The sequence below is a fragment of the Dasypus novemcinctus genome, chromosome X, assembly GCF_030445035.2.
Source record: "Dasypus novemcinctus isolate mDasNov1 chromosome X, mDasNov1.1.hap2, whole genome shotgun sequence".
NCBI lineage: Eukaryota > Metazoa > Chordata > Mammalia > Cingulata > Dasypodidae > Dasypus > Dasypus novemcinctus.
Window position 1 is genome coordinate 172,665,454 of NC_080704.1, and position 15,075 is coordinate 172,680,528.

A 15,075-nucleotide genomic window follows, 5' to 3' on the forward strand; every position below is an offset into this window, starting at 1 on the left:
CCTGTCACTCAAATCATAGGCTAAATGTGGCAATTTGTTGACGGAACTGCAAACGGAGTTAGTTTGGAAAGTGCTTGTTAGTTTGGGTGCTCTTTCTGCCGCTCTCTGGTCTTAGGAGGGGAGTCCCTTGCAACCTGGTCGGGGAATCCAAGCACTGGCTGGCAATTAAGCGAGCGATTTCTGAGTTTCCCACTGCGAGGTCTTTGTCAAATTGGAATATGCCTAGGAGAGGGGGCTTTGATTGCCAGGTATTGTGGGGCAGCTTCTGGATGATTTTAGGGAAAACAATAAGGACCGCGCTTCCCTGGAAATCCCTTAATAATATCGCACTCAGAGGCATGCCTTGAGCTCCTCCGCTTAACCGTATGACGGTCTTTAATGTTTCCCATGAATTCCATGTTTGCTATTAGTGCTAGCTGCTGCTTCGGTCTCTCAATGCCACAATCAGGGCATTTCTGATATCCTGTATTACCCTAATCGCCACGAAGTAGGCTCCAAACTGATTAATTCCAGAATGATTAAAACATCCTAAGCAATTCATTTATTGTTGCTGCTGTTAATTGAATATTTGATGATTTAAAGGTACCCTGATTATTTCCTAAGATATGTACTTCTCACCGGGCAGCTGATCAGTGCGTGGTCTCTCTGTGGGCTGCACGGGGTGGGTGGCAGGCGGCACTGTCGCCTGCAGAGGGGGAGGCCCTTGCAAGGGCTCTCAGTCAACTCACCACCTGCCCGACGTGCGCCTCTCTTGCCTGGCCCTCAGAGGACCCCATCCGTGCCCAGCAGAAGAGGGTCGTCTGGGGCCAGGAGTGAGAGCCCAGCCTCCCTGTGCAGCGAGCAGCTTGTTTCCTGCTCCGGGAGGAGGGGGCGGCGAGGGGGAATGCGAAAGGGCTCTGCGGCTCTGAGTGGCTAACTTGCGCTTTGTGGACCATCTGAACACTCGAGAGTGGATTTAAAGAGAGGGGAAGGTGGCTCAGGAATGAAGCAGCAGCCTGGCAACGCACCGGGTAGCAGTTCTAATCCCAGGGCCACTACTTCGGCCGTCTCTTGATTTCACACCTGTCCGAGTGCCTCCTCCAGAATTACTGCACCGTGTGTGTGCGTGCGTGCATGCGTGCGTGAGAGAGAGAGAACAAGAGACATAGCAACTGGACCAAATTGGGGGCTGAGCCCCAGCCTCCGTGCGGCTTCCTTCGAGTGCGCAGAGAGACCCGGGCCCGGCTCTGCAGGGGGCTCTGGGGCTGAAGCGGCCTCCCCGGCCTCACCACTTCGCAGCCATGGCAGATCCCTGGCCTCTCACTCCCCTGTGGAGTGAGGAGTACGGTGGAGACCTCGGCGGCTGGGAGCTCCTGTCCGACCTGGCTCTGTCCGTGAACCCGGTAGGTACCCTTTCCCTGGCACCTCCCGTTTGGTATTGTTGTCGAGCTCCCGTCGAGGTGTCATCGCCCCGGTGCACGGCGAATCTCGGGGGCAGAAACGAGGTGGTCTCCACAGTGTCTTTAAATCCTCCCCCTTGGCACCATCCTGAGCACAGTGTGAGCTCAATCAGGATTTGTCTTCTAAAGAAATCAATGGGGGGACGGAGGAATGAATCCGATCCTATTACTCTTGTCCAGACTACCTTACAATGTCTGCCCCAGTGGGTCTCTAATTGTTTGTTTTCTCCTCCCATCTAGACATTTAACTCTGAGAGGGGGCGGCCCAGTCTCAGAGTTACTTGTTTTTCCAACCCACCTGCCTAGCACCCTTCTAGGCACATAGGAAATGCTTGCCGATTAATTAAAAAGCACTTGTAGAGGAACAACCGAAAAATTGCATTTGCAGCTCCAGGATAGCTACCTTGCAGTGTAAACCTCAGGGGGACAGGGGACAGGGCAAGCTGAATTTGAGACCCGTGACTCTAGGAGCATGTTGGAGTCTAGTATTTTCTAAAAACAAAAGAAAAGATCTGTACACTGGATGTGACTTTATTTGACTGCCCTGTCGGTAGCATTCTTCCCTATCCTGAGTGCTACCGAAGCCAGTAAGTCATTCTTTGATTTGCTGTAAAACCCCCGGAGCCCACAACTCTTTCTATTTCAACAGCCTTTCTCCCCATAAGGAAATGGATATTTATAATTCCAGGTGTAGAGATGCTATTTGCAGTTGCGGTTGGCAAGAGTGAGCCAGATCTTGGCTTGAAAAGACAAGAAGACTGGGCTTTTCATGATAACGGCAGTCGGGGGAGCAGCGGGACCCATTGTGTACCGCTCTGTGGGTTACAAACCACAGTCACATCACTCCTTGCATTTGATGTGCGCACAACCCCTGTGAGCTCAGGATGGGCAGGTATTATGATGATTTGTGCTGGGATTTTACCGATGGACACACTGCAGCACAGAGGGCTAATGTCACTAAGTTCTGTTTTTCAGTGGTCCGGGCCAGGACCCACTCCCAAATCTTTTGACTCGTGGGTTAGTGTTCCCACTGCCTGTCCATCTTGCTGACCTTTCCCCCTCTTTAATTTGAAATTAGCATCGATGGGCTTGTGTGGCAAAAAGAGAACAAAGCCCTCTACAGGAGACCAGGGCTGGACAATGCAATAATGATGCTGAAGATTAAGCTTTTGTCACCATCATTTGCACCTTTGTGTTGGAGGAAGGTATTTGTTAGAAGTTCCACAATAGTCTTCTTAGAACCAGAGTGTTCGGCTATGGAATGAGATATTCTATTTGTTCTTTAAGAAGCTATGCTCTGCAAACCGTCATTCCACTGAAGAGTAATAGTTGTTGAAAATGAAACAACAAAAAAACCGAAGGACTCAATGGTCAAGCAAGTTGGGAAAGTGCTGCACTAAACCAATTAGACAGCTGTCCCCAGCCTTTAATTGGCATTGTGGGGCTGGGGTATGTGGATTGCAGCCTTTCTCAAACTAATTTGGACACAGAAACTTTTCTTTGGCTGAACTAGTGCCCGTGGCGTGGTCTCTTTGGTAGCACTCGACCACACTTAGAGCTGTGCATTAGGTGAGTCTTGGTACCTGCCTTCTTACATCTTTGGCTCTCCACTAGCACCAGCCTGGTGGCATGGTCCCTATCTCTCTAGACATAATTGTTGAATGAATGAATGAGTGAATGAATGAATGAATTGTATTAAGCCAAATCACCCGTGGTTCCCTCTCTGAAATCGGTATTTCAGGTCCTTTACAGTGTACATGCCCAGCTAACTTTTTAAAAGATATTTTTCTCCTACTGTTTCTCCTCCCCAGTATTAAGAGGGTTATCACTATTGGAAGGGTGACTATAAAATTTATCATCCAAGGTGGGATATTTTTGAGCATGAAAGGGAACTCTATCAGTAATTACCCCAAGATAACAGATATAAACTGGGACTGTCCTGGGTATTCCAGGATGGCTCACCCCCTCGTTGGTGACTCTGTTTTCATCCTGCCTCCCCAACTGGGGATTTTATGCTCGTTGGAGCAGGAACTTCCTTTATTATACAGAAGGTACCCAGTACATGTTGGTCACAATGAACATATGCAGAATAGTGTCTTTACTGCTCACTTAGGGTTTGTTGACAGTCCTAGCGGGCATTTTTGAAGGGTGAGGAACACCAATGCCATATTCTTTTCTCCCCTTCCCCAGATGTGGTTGAGCTCAGACTTTGCTCTCTTCTTACACGGTTGGCCTTTCACCTCCCAGGGCAGTGAAGTCAAGAGACCAGATGTTCTACTTGCCAGAACTGGAGGGAGTGCAGTGATCAGATCACAGTCGCAGGGAGGGTGAAGGTGTGATGGGAAACCTGGGCTGGTTTGGGTTGCCCCACTTCCAGGTCCCTTGGTGGTACTTCCTTGTCACTGCTGTCTTCTTTTGGTATTGGGCTCCATGCTTCCACGGACAAGGGAGCCCCTGGAGGAAAAGGACAAGAGCCTGGGGTGTGGAGTAACTCCTCAGCCCTTCCTGTCAAATACTTGAATTTGGTGGATTAGGGCAGTGTCAAACTGGGAGAGATGGCTCATGAGGCTCACTTTCTGTATGTCTGAGAGTCTAAGCTCCAAGTTGAGCATGCAGTTTGCACAAGAATTAAGTTGAGGGAGAATGCAGTTTAATCACAGAAGTGTTTTGGATAGGCCTTGTCTTAAAAAAAAACAAACACAATGATCTGTTTATGCATAATATACTCGAGCGTGTCCGAGGGCAGATAGGGCATTCCAGATCACAAGTTAAGCTCCCTCTTTGGAAAGATGAGCAAAAGGACCCACCTGGCAGGCATCACAACCATACAACTTCTTTAAAGTAAAATAAATTTGGCCATTTGCAGATAATTATTGATTTGTATTTAATAGGAAAAGATGCATAGATTGCTAGATTTACTCTCTTGATGGCTTTCTTTTATGGAGTAAATGGTTAACGCTGCCAGCTTCTCTGAGAATACCTAGACTGGGGTTAATGATTTTATTTTTTTCATTTTAGGTGAGCCTTCCCAGTGATCCAAGCTGTGTGGAAGAAATCTTGCGGGTGAGTTTAAGCCTTTTTTGTTTCTGCCTTTTGACAATGAAGCAGCCTCTCTCCTTAATCTGTTTAAAGTAATGACTTCTGTTTCAAGGAATCCCTTCCTCCGGGGATCCTCGCATTCTGCTTCCAGACCCTTCCACTTACGTCACCTGTCTCATTTCTTACCTGTCCTCTCTCCATACTCTAATCAAGCTAGTCTTTTGTGTTTTTTTGTTTATTCATTCATTATTTTATTTATTTATTTACTTATTTAATTTATTTATTTATTTATTTATAAGCTAGTCTTTTGATTTCATCCATTTCTGCATCTTCTGGGTCCTCCTGTTGAGTCCTGGACTCAACTCCCCATTCAGGAAATGAGGCTCACCACCTCATTCAGGAAACATTTCCTATTCAGGCCCTGTGAGCTCCCCTACAGGGTTGCTTTTCTGCTTTCTGGGGCTTTCACCCAACCTCCACATCGTCAATGGAGCATGGTGATGGTGTTCTATACTGAGGGGATGAGAAGTGGGAAGGTGGAAGAGAAGGGGCAGTTGGGAATCGATTCCAGCACCACAGTGAAAAACCAAGGCCAGGCCAAAAACTGTATCTCAAGACCAGGAGGTGGGAGATGTAAGCTCCACTCCCAGCTCAACCCTTTGTCACCTCTGCAACTTCGGACAGGCGACCTTTCGGAATCTTATCTGGACAAGAGGACAGCAGTACCTGCCCAAGTTCCTTTATAAGCAACAGTATATAAATGCTCTCTCTTATGATAAATGATAACCAGCATGGCCGTGAGAAAACCATGCAGGATTTCGCCTGGAAAAGAGAAAAATCTGCATGCTGTGGCAATTCTGTACCCCCTTTGCTCACTTACCAAAGTCACCCCGAATCCTTCCTGAGCTTCCACCTGCTAAGTGCCTGCTTAGCGGTCCAGTGTTGGAAGTGAGCCCTTTGAAACTGCAGCCGAAGGGAAAATAGTGAACACGGTTTACCATCTAGTTGTCCCCTTGCCTGATTTCACCTGCTGTGTATATTTGTACCCATTTCAGCCAAGAACATCAACATTGACTACTGAAGAGAAGAGTCATATCCATCTGATCAGAGAGGAGAATATATGAATTAGGGAGATGCTGGCTCCTTTTGTGACGTACTCATCATCAGTCACTGGAGGTTCAAGGACAGGAGTGGAAGGAGTTGTCTGGTGTGAAATCCACAAGTGTGGTGCACCCTGGCAAGCCAGAGCTTACTCCTTCCCATTCATCAGAGATGGGGAAAGTGCACTAAATCCTTGTGAGTTGTCAGGTACCTTCTGTCATGGAAGGCACCATGGAGGGAAATCTTGGCTGCCTCTCTTCTCCCCTGGGTTGTAGGCATAAATGAATTCAACTGTCTTTGCTGAACTCCCAAAGGCACACCAGAGCCCTCTCCAAATCACCACTTAATTTGTCTCAGTTGGGATTCTCTCCTGCCCTGGCTCATGTGGTGACGTGGCGACAGGAGCAGGAGGCACACCTGTCAGAGACTGGCGACTCCAGTCGCCTCGAGGAGCCACTTAGAGAAACAACAGAATGTCACTTTGGGTTGGAAAGAAAAAAAGCAGGTTGCCCTAATAAGCTCATGAAAGATTGCACCCCTTTGAGAAAGTAACAAAAGTCCTTCTGTCCAGTGAAAGAGAATCTAGGGGAGCGTCAATTTTTTTTTAATGACTATGGATTGTATAGAATTCTTTTTTCAACAGCACCATTACTGAGTGGGCTTTCCTTTCATTGAAGAATTAAATGTCCCATCCCCCATGCTTAGAATGAAAATAAGCTTTGCAAAATTGATGTCCCAGACTTTCTGGCTCATTCTTAAATTTTTTTAGACCCCCGAACATGTCACAACAGAGTGTACTTCTTGGATTTCTTTGTTATCCTGCGTTCAAGTTCACGATTGTTTGGGGGCCTTGGAGCCCTGCACATGGTTCCAGGGTAAGTCTGCTTCTGGTCTCGCTCCCCATCTGCTTCCTTCTTTGGGGGAAAGGACCTTTTTTCTTTGTCGTCACCTCTCTCTGACCCCCTCTGTGCTTTTTAAACCAAGCAGAGTCAAAAGCAAGGTCATTTTCTTTCCCTCGCTGAAGTGGAGCTATGCCGAGGAAGGCACGCTCGCTAGAGTAGGAGGAGGAATGCTGGCTTCTGGTTTCTCACGCGCTTCCAGTCTCTTCCTCTAGCAATCAGGGACTAATAATTCAACCCCCACGACCTCCCTCTTCCAGTGAAGGAGGCTTGAACTTGTACGCATTCTTAGCCTAGGTAACCTGGAGTCCATTTGCTCACCCAACTTTCCCACCTCACTCCCTGATGCCCTTTTTTTCCCTCCTGAGCCTGACAGCCAAAGGCACACAAAGACACTTTATCTCACCCCAGGACAGTCTTCTTTTATTAACCAAGTATGACAAAACCATTCCTCTCTACTCTCAGCCCCTCAGTTCTTTAGACAGTGAAAATATATTTTTTTAAAAGTTTATTTATTTCCCCCACCATTGTTTATGCTCACTGTCTGCTCTTAGTGTCTACTCATTGTGTGCTCTCTGTGCCTACTTGTCTTCTCTTTAGGAGGCAGCAGGAACTGAACCTGGGATCTCCCGTGTGGAAGAGAGGTGCTCAATCACTTGAGCCGTCTCTGATCCCTGCTTTGTTATGTCTCTCATTGTGTTTCCTCTTTGTGTCTCCTTGTTGCATCAGCAATCTGCACCAGCTTGTCACACCAGCTTGCTGTCTTGCTCATCTTCTTTAGGAGGCACTGGGAACCGAACTCAGGAACTCTTATTTGGTAGGCGGGCGCTCAAATGCTTGAGCCACACTTGCTTCCCAGTGGAAATACTTTTTACCTAATGTATATTACCTTGGCCCCCTTTTCTCAAAACTGTCCACATTCAAACCAGTTGGCTTTCTCTTAAAAATACTCTTACCACTTCTCTGCGCATTTTCACTGGGCTCCTTTCTCTCCTAGTTCTCTTAATGCACCGTAGCCCATCTTGTCTGGGCTTCTCTTGCTTTCTTCCTGCTCTCCTGCACTTGCAGGGGTAATCCTATCACAACAAGTCGACTCGACCTGGTATGACAACCTTATTTTGCTATAGCAAGTGGATGCTTTTCAAAGCCCTTAAACCTCGTTGCCTTATTTTCATCGTAGAAAATAAGGTCAGGATTATTAGTCCCATTTTACAGATTGGGAAATTGAGGCCCAGGGAAATTAAATGACTTCCAAACAGGAGTGGGGCTAGTATGTGGCAGAAGGAGAAAGAGAATCTGATCTTCTGTTTCTATACCCAGCGACCTTTGCCCTACACCCAAGTGTCAACCACCCTATCACAAGCCCACAATGAGAATCTCTGCATTGAAAAAAAAGAAGAATTATTCCAGACAGTGGCTGACTTGTTTCTAAGAGCTTGAAGAATACCCACAAACCATTATAATTTGAGCAGATCTTTAGAGTTGATTTTTTCCTCCTGCCAAACTTTAATATTCTCAAATCTCATTCCAGAAGGTACTTTCAAGTAATAATAACAGTAACAAAAATAGTGACTGCGGATAAAAGAAATAATAAGAGTAAGGTGCCACTTACTACATACCAGGCATAATACCTAAGTACAACATGTCCTTTGATCTTCACAATAACCCTAAGGATTGTTTGATTAGCTGCATTTTAGCAGTAGGGAAAGTGCAAGACTCAGAGAGGTTAAGTACCTCCTGCAACGTCACACAGGCCCCACACATCTGACTGGAAAACCATGACCCTGACCATCATGCTCTTCCTTTCCTCTGTTCCTATTGATTTCCCTGAATCCATCCTTATTCAACAGGTTCCAATCCACGTGATGATTAACATTTAACACTGCAATTGGCGTTAGCCAATAATTCACTTCAGCTTTGTGCAATTTCAATTATGCGAAAATAATTTCAAGCAGTTTCTCAAACAAACCAGAATTGCCCTACCTCTTTCACCTTTCCACCAAACTGCCTTTCCCCCAGAAAACACACCGTGCCAATTCAGATGCCTTCGTTGCTTATTAAGTATATCATTACTTATTATAAGCGTTACAGATCACAAACGGGAAGGCATCTGTGTATGCAGTACAGCCAACTTGTGTACTTGCTTCCGTCAGCATGCCATTTATTCTTTAGAGTCAAGCTACCATTGAGTACAAACAGAAATGAAAAATAATAGGAGCGCTGGCTCCAGTGATAGCGTTTTGCAGTTACAATTCATCTGTCATACGAGGAATTCTTTGGCTTCTTATATGTAATAATATGGGCACCACCAGCAGCTTCTTTTCTGAGCTCCATGGGGTTTTATGAGTCCTTGAGTAATCATTTCTGATAGAGTTAAGCCAAGGAGAGCAGAATGCTGTAAGTGCTACTAGCTAAGGACGGATATTCAGTGATTATTTGTTCCGAGCTGGAATGTTTTATGTGTTCCTGGAAAGAATGTACTTAAAAATATCAACAAACTATCAATTAAATCCTTTCTAGAGTCAAAAATGTGGATAGAGCATTTCTCTTAGATGAGATGCCAAACAGATTGTGTTTCCTAGCAAAGTACCTTCCGTAGTTGATAATTTCGTAGCCAAACATCTGTACGTGTAATTCAATGTTTATGAAGGATGCTGAATTTGCCAGCTAGGGTTTCGGGAACCTGATTTGATGAACTGTAGCTTCCTACAGATGTCTCCTGGCCACATGGACCACTTAGTATTCCACTTGGTAACCACTTAGATGGGCATGGCCTGTGTTCACAGCCATCTGATTTACGGCAATCCTGCTTATTAGATTGTGTTCTGGTTTACAGTTTTCAAATGGGAAAAACTTAGTAAATGATTATAGGCCTGCCATGCACAGTGCTTGCTATTTGTTTTCCCTTTTCACTTTTATGAGTGAAAAGAAAAATGGATCAGGTAGAAAGAAAAATGGCAGAAGCAGAGCTAGAACCTGATCTTCTGTTTCTCTCTCCAGCGATCTTTGCCCTATACCCAACTGTAAGCCACCCTATCGCAAACCACAGTGAGACTCTCTGGATTAAAAACAATAATGATTGCTGCAGACAGTGGCTGACTTATTTCTAGCAACTTGAAGAATACTGGTCAGACAATTAAGTGGGAAAAGAAATTGAATTATTTTATCATAGGTATACCACAAAATCAAGTTCCTTTCAGTTGAATTTCTTTGATAAACTTAAACAATAATTGGACAGTTGATTTTATATCCTGTCCAATTAAATGTATAAGTAATGTTCAAATTAGAGGCATGCAAACAATTTTCTGTATCACAGTCTTAAATACTAAACCCTTTCTTGAAAATGTCAAAAAGAGTCTGTCCTAGTTCTGTGTGAACTTTTAAAATTACAATGTCTTGGAATAGTAACAGTGGTCCAGCCAAAAAAGACAACAATTGCTAAATATAATTTAGACTATAATTAATGTTAACATTGAGGGAGTCAAATAAATGAGCGAGTTAATTATTGTACCTCTGCTATTCTGATGACTAGCACTTGCCTAATGACATTGGGAAATATGTAAATTTGTCAGCACGTGAAAATGCCCTTGACTGGGTGAATTATTTGGAGTATTACCTTTTCTCAAGCTAATTTGGAGCACTAATGGACTTAATATGTAGCATGCATATATGAGGCGAGCCACTCAGGGAGCCAAATTAGCCCATAAGAGATATTACCCATTACTTGCCTCCCAGTAATCATTTCCTCTTTTCTTAAACACAAACCATCCTAGAAGAAGGAATGCTAAATTTAATTATAACAACTATTATGTGAGTAATGCAGGTAAGGCATCCAGTGTGCTCAAATGCACTCAGCCTGCCCAGCAGTTTCTGTATTTTCACGTGGAATCTGGGGGTTTGCAGCTCGTTTATGATGTGAATTTTACATGATTATACAGGCGTTGTTGGAAAAGGGAGTAACGTGAGTACGAGGTGGCTGCCCCAGTGAAGCATGGGAACCTGTCAAACCTTGGGACGTGTCAGGGAAGAGATGGTGCCAAATGCCAGTAACTTAGCAACCCAGCATTTAGCTGTCCAGGCAGTGAGCAAGAGTAGCCCCTTTAAAATAGCTGAGTAAATGAATATGTAAGTCCCTATGTAGCTTAGGCGTGTCTACAAAAATGAGTCTATGTTGGTTTTTGTGGTTGTTTTTTTTTTTTTCGGTCAATCTGTTCCTTTTTGTGCCTATGGTGATTTGTTTCGTTCTGTTGAATGAAAGCAGGTGAGATTTTAAGACACGTGTAGAATTTACACCTGCTTTGTGTATCTTGGGTGTGCAAAGAGGGCAGGGAAACTATTGTGTTTTGCTAACCAGCATTCAAGGCTTATCGGAAGGAAGTAATAGCTTCCCTGGGATGTGTTGTTTGAGATCTAGCATTTTTGCCATGGCTGTGGTTGTGGAATTGGGTTGGGAGGAAAGTGCTTGACACAGAGAGGTCAACCTTTCGGCTTGCTTCTGTGTAAAGGTAAAACCAGTGTCTCTTCAAATGCATCCAGATAGTAGCCTCTCAGAAGCAAATTGGTAGGCACTTTCTAGTTTTAAACTAGAAGAACACACTGAGGTCTTGCATTAAAAAGCATTAAGGAGAATGAGGAAAAGAAAGGTCATCTTCGTAATGAACCCAATGACAAGACATCTGGAAGCCCGAATTCATGATTTATCCTGCGAAGGTCAAGCACGGAAGAAGTGGAGGGATGGTTTCCGTGGTCGTGGGTCTCTGCCAAAGCAGACACAGCACTGACTTGTCAGAAGAAGTGGCACGCTGCGAAAAGCAAAGCCAATATTGAAAGAATGGGAAGAGGTGTGCAGTTTAGTGATGGGCGTGCCCAGGTGTACCCAGTGGGGGGGCCATATCTTGAGAGGTGGAGAAGGCAGGATTGGATGTAAAATGACATAACCAAACCTTATTTGTGGAAAGCACTTCTTGGTGAGTAGCCTGCAGGGATGATTGATCTCTGTCAGAAAGAGAGTAGTAAATGCAAAAAGTCACTCAGGCACACATACTCTTGTGTTCTGAAAGAGACTTCCCGCTAGACTGGAATTCAGTCACAGTCCCCACAGTCACAAAAACATCCTGCAAATAACTGGTCCAGGAAGAGTGCCTGTCACTAACAAATAAAAAACAAAGAAATCGCCACACGTACGATGCAGAAATACAATAATAGTAAAATAATAATAAAAGACATATGAAGAAAATGTACCCAGAAAAATGTTGCAGTGGAACATATTAAAATTGTGACCAACATAGTGGCATGAAGTAAAAGAATAAATAATGAAGCAATTGGATCAAATAAAGAAGAGCAAAAATAGTGATAAGAGCTAAAGCAGGCCAAGGAAAAGACAAACAATAGATAATCAAGAGCTGCAACCTAATGAATTATGAAGAGAAAAATCATTAGAATTAGTAAATTTGAGATGTTTTTTACTCAATAAAGCAGTCACAGCTGTAAAATAGGCCACTAGTTAGCTATCCTCATCTAGAAAAAAGAGAAAAAGCACAAATACATAGAATGAGGATTAATAAAGAGAAAATTACCTTAAACAGAAAATGAAAATAATCTTGAGTGGCAATTTGCTCACCTCTGCACAAATAAATATAAGCATGTAATGAAATGGATCATTTTTCTAGTGAAATATAATTTACTGAGTAAAAGTGACTCCAGAAGAGACAAAATCTAAAAGACTTATCACCATAGAAGAATTGGAGACTCTCCCAATCCCTTAAGAAAAGCATCAGTCCTAGAAGGTTTCATAGTGGAATTCAACCAAACGGTTAAGGAAAGATGCAACTTAATTGTTTCAGATGCAGAACTAGAAGAAAAGCTTGCAAAATATTTCTTAGAAGAGGAAAGCTAGCATACAATAGTGATACAAAAACCTAACAAAAATAGTTCACATAAAAGAAAATTGCAGAATAACGTCACTCATGAATTTTGATGCAAAGTTCCTGTAGGAAACACTAACAAACCGAATCTAGTAGTACATTACAGGATATGCCTGTGACCGAGAAATATAAAACTGGTTCGATATTAAGAAACCCAGTAATATGTGGCATTTTATGAAAGGAATGCAAAAGAAACACTACACGATCATCTTCATAGATGCTGAAAGACACTTGACAAATTCAACACCCGTTCTTCATAAAAGAGAAATTGATGAAAATGCCTTAACATGATAAAAAATATATCCACCTCAACTCCAAAAGTTAGTATCACATTTCGTGCAGAAACTCTAGAAATATTCCACTGCATTCAAGAAAAAGACTAGATATTCTTTATCACCACTGTTATTTAGCCTTGTCCTGGAGGTGAGCTGAGGCAATTAGACAAAGTATAGAAATAAGAAGCATTGAAATGGGAAAGAATATGTAAAACAATTGTTATTTGATACATATACACACATGTGCCTGCACATTTTTTTTCCTGGAAACTCCAGGAGAATGAACCCAAAATATTGCTACAAACAATAAAAACAATTCAGCAAAGATGCAGTGCAAAATAAATATATAGAAATAAATAACCTCTCTCTATAAAAAAGCCAACTATAAGATATAAGGGATGAAAGACCCCATTATACCTTGGGAATGAATTTACCAAAAAATATGCCAAAGCTATATGAATAAACTAAGGCCCTATGAAAGACAACAAAGCCGATAGAAACAAATAGCAAGGCTTACCATTCTTGGATAGGAAGATAACATCACAAACATTTGCTTGCCCTTTGTTCATCTTGGATCTGTACCTGCCACTATACAACAACATTATTTGCAGATTTATCAAAGATTTTTTTAAAAACTAGATATCATTATAAGAAAATTAATAAATTTCTCTATTTCATGCCAAGTTTCCCGATAAGCTGACAGGTGGAAGGCAATAAGGGGGACGTTTAGATGTCTGAGGAGACTGGAGAAGATTTGAAGTAGTCATTGAAAGGGGAAGAGAGGCTAACTAAGGGAATAGAGTAGGGTTATGGGTCCAGGTGGTATTGAAGACAATCACATTTATAAAGGTCCCAATCTGCAGATTGTGGAATTTTCTCCAGCTGTGCTTAGTTCATCACCCAGGGGCCACTGACCAATTGATCAATGGCAGCCTGGAGTGGAAGAGGGACCCCCAAGGAAGTTAACTACATTGCCCCAGCTCAGGTTGGCTGGACGCCAAAGCACACACTAACAACAATACCAAACATTTGTGTACCACTTTGTATATGTGTCTGACATTGTTATGATCACTTCACTTATATAGTATATGTAGTTGTCTCCTCAATGCCAAGAAGCGGATGCTATCATTATCCTCCTATTACAGATAAGGAAACTGAAGTACTTTCAGCTTGGGAGTTTCCAAGTTCAACAGCTAACGAGGGGCAGAGCCAGGACCTGAACCCAGGCAGTGTGGCCCCAGAGTCCATGCTTTGAACCAGTATGCATTATGTTTTTCACCATGAGGATATGAAGAAGTAGGTTTTAAGTGATTGCTGCAGGACTCAGCCCCTGACCCAGTGGATAACAATGAATGTGGAAGAGAAGGCCAAGAATACCACCTGTCAAAGTGAGGAAAAGGACTTACCAGAGGGACCAGATCTAATACGCGAAATCTCATAGCGTTATAACTATGTGGCCATGCACTTAATTAAGTCCAGCAACATCTAGCAGAGACAAGAAAAAGTTTAGCAGTAACATATAATGCTGCCCCTTCAAAAATATGTATTAGTAGCAGAGAAGTATCTAGAGCAGGAGACAGCAAACTTTGCCTGTAAATGGCCAGATGGTAAATACGTTTGGCTTTGCAGGCCATACGGTCTCTGTCCCAACTACACAGCTCTGCTGTTGTAACATGACAGGAGCCATAGACAATTCGTAAATAAATGCTTGTGATTGTTCCAATAAAACTTTACGAAAACAGGTGATGGGCCAGGTTTGGCCTGTTGGCTGTATTCTGCTAACCCTTGATCTAGAATATCTAGAAGTAAGAAAAGGATAGATCCCCTCTGCTCTGGGCTGCTCTGACTACACATAGCATGTGCTGTTGATTTGGGGCCAGCACATTTCAATTTATATTTGCCAAAATTTATTTTTTTAAAAGTGTAGTCCTATGAGTGTTAACATATGCATAGATAGATTCCTGTAATTATCACCTGTAACAGGATACAAATCAATTCCAGCAGCTCAAAGGATTCCCTCATACTACCTTTCTCCAGTTAGACCTTTCCTGTTATTCCCAAGCCTTGGCAACCACTGACCTGTTCTCTGCCCCTGTAGTTTTTCTTTTCCATTTATAAATGGAATGATACAGTATATAACCTTTTCCAAGACTTCTTGTACTCAACTTAATGTCTCTGAGATTCATTCAGGTCGTCACATATATCAATAGTTTTTTCCTTTCTATTGCTGAATGGCATCCCGTTGTATGGACATACCACAATTTGTTTAGGCATTCATCCTTCGAAGCATATTTGGCCTGTTTCCAGTTTTTGATGATTATGAATAATGTTGCTATAAGCATCTATGGACAGGTTTTTGTGTGAACATATGCTTTCATTAATCTTAGTTATATACCTA

At 43.0% G+C, this 15,075-nt stretch overlaps 1 protein-coding gene across 5 annotated transcripts in view; it reads left to right on the top strand.

Moving 5' to 3' along the window:
• The window catches only part of AFF2 (ALF transcription elongation factor 2), a 497,989-nt gene that overhangs the window by 306,905 nt on the left and 176,009 nt on the right, over positions 1–15,075 (top strand). For all 5 annotated transcript variants that reach the window (XM_071213173.1, XM_071213175.1, XM_071213176.1 and 2 more), the window contains one exon: positions 4,458–4,502. In XM_071213173.1, coding sequence (XP_071069274.1) covers positions 4,458–4,502 — 45 coding nt within the window. The remainder of the gene's footprint in view (positions 1–4,457; positions 4,503–15,075) is intronic.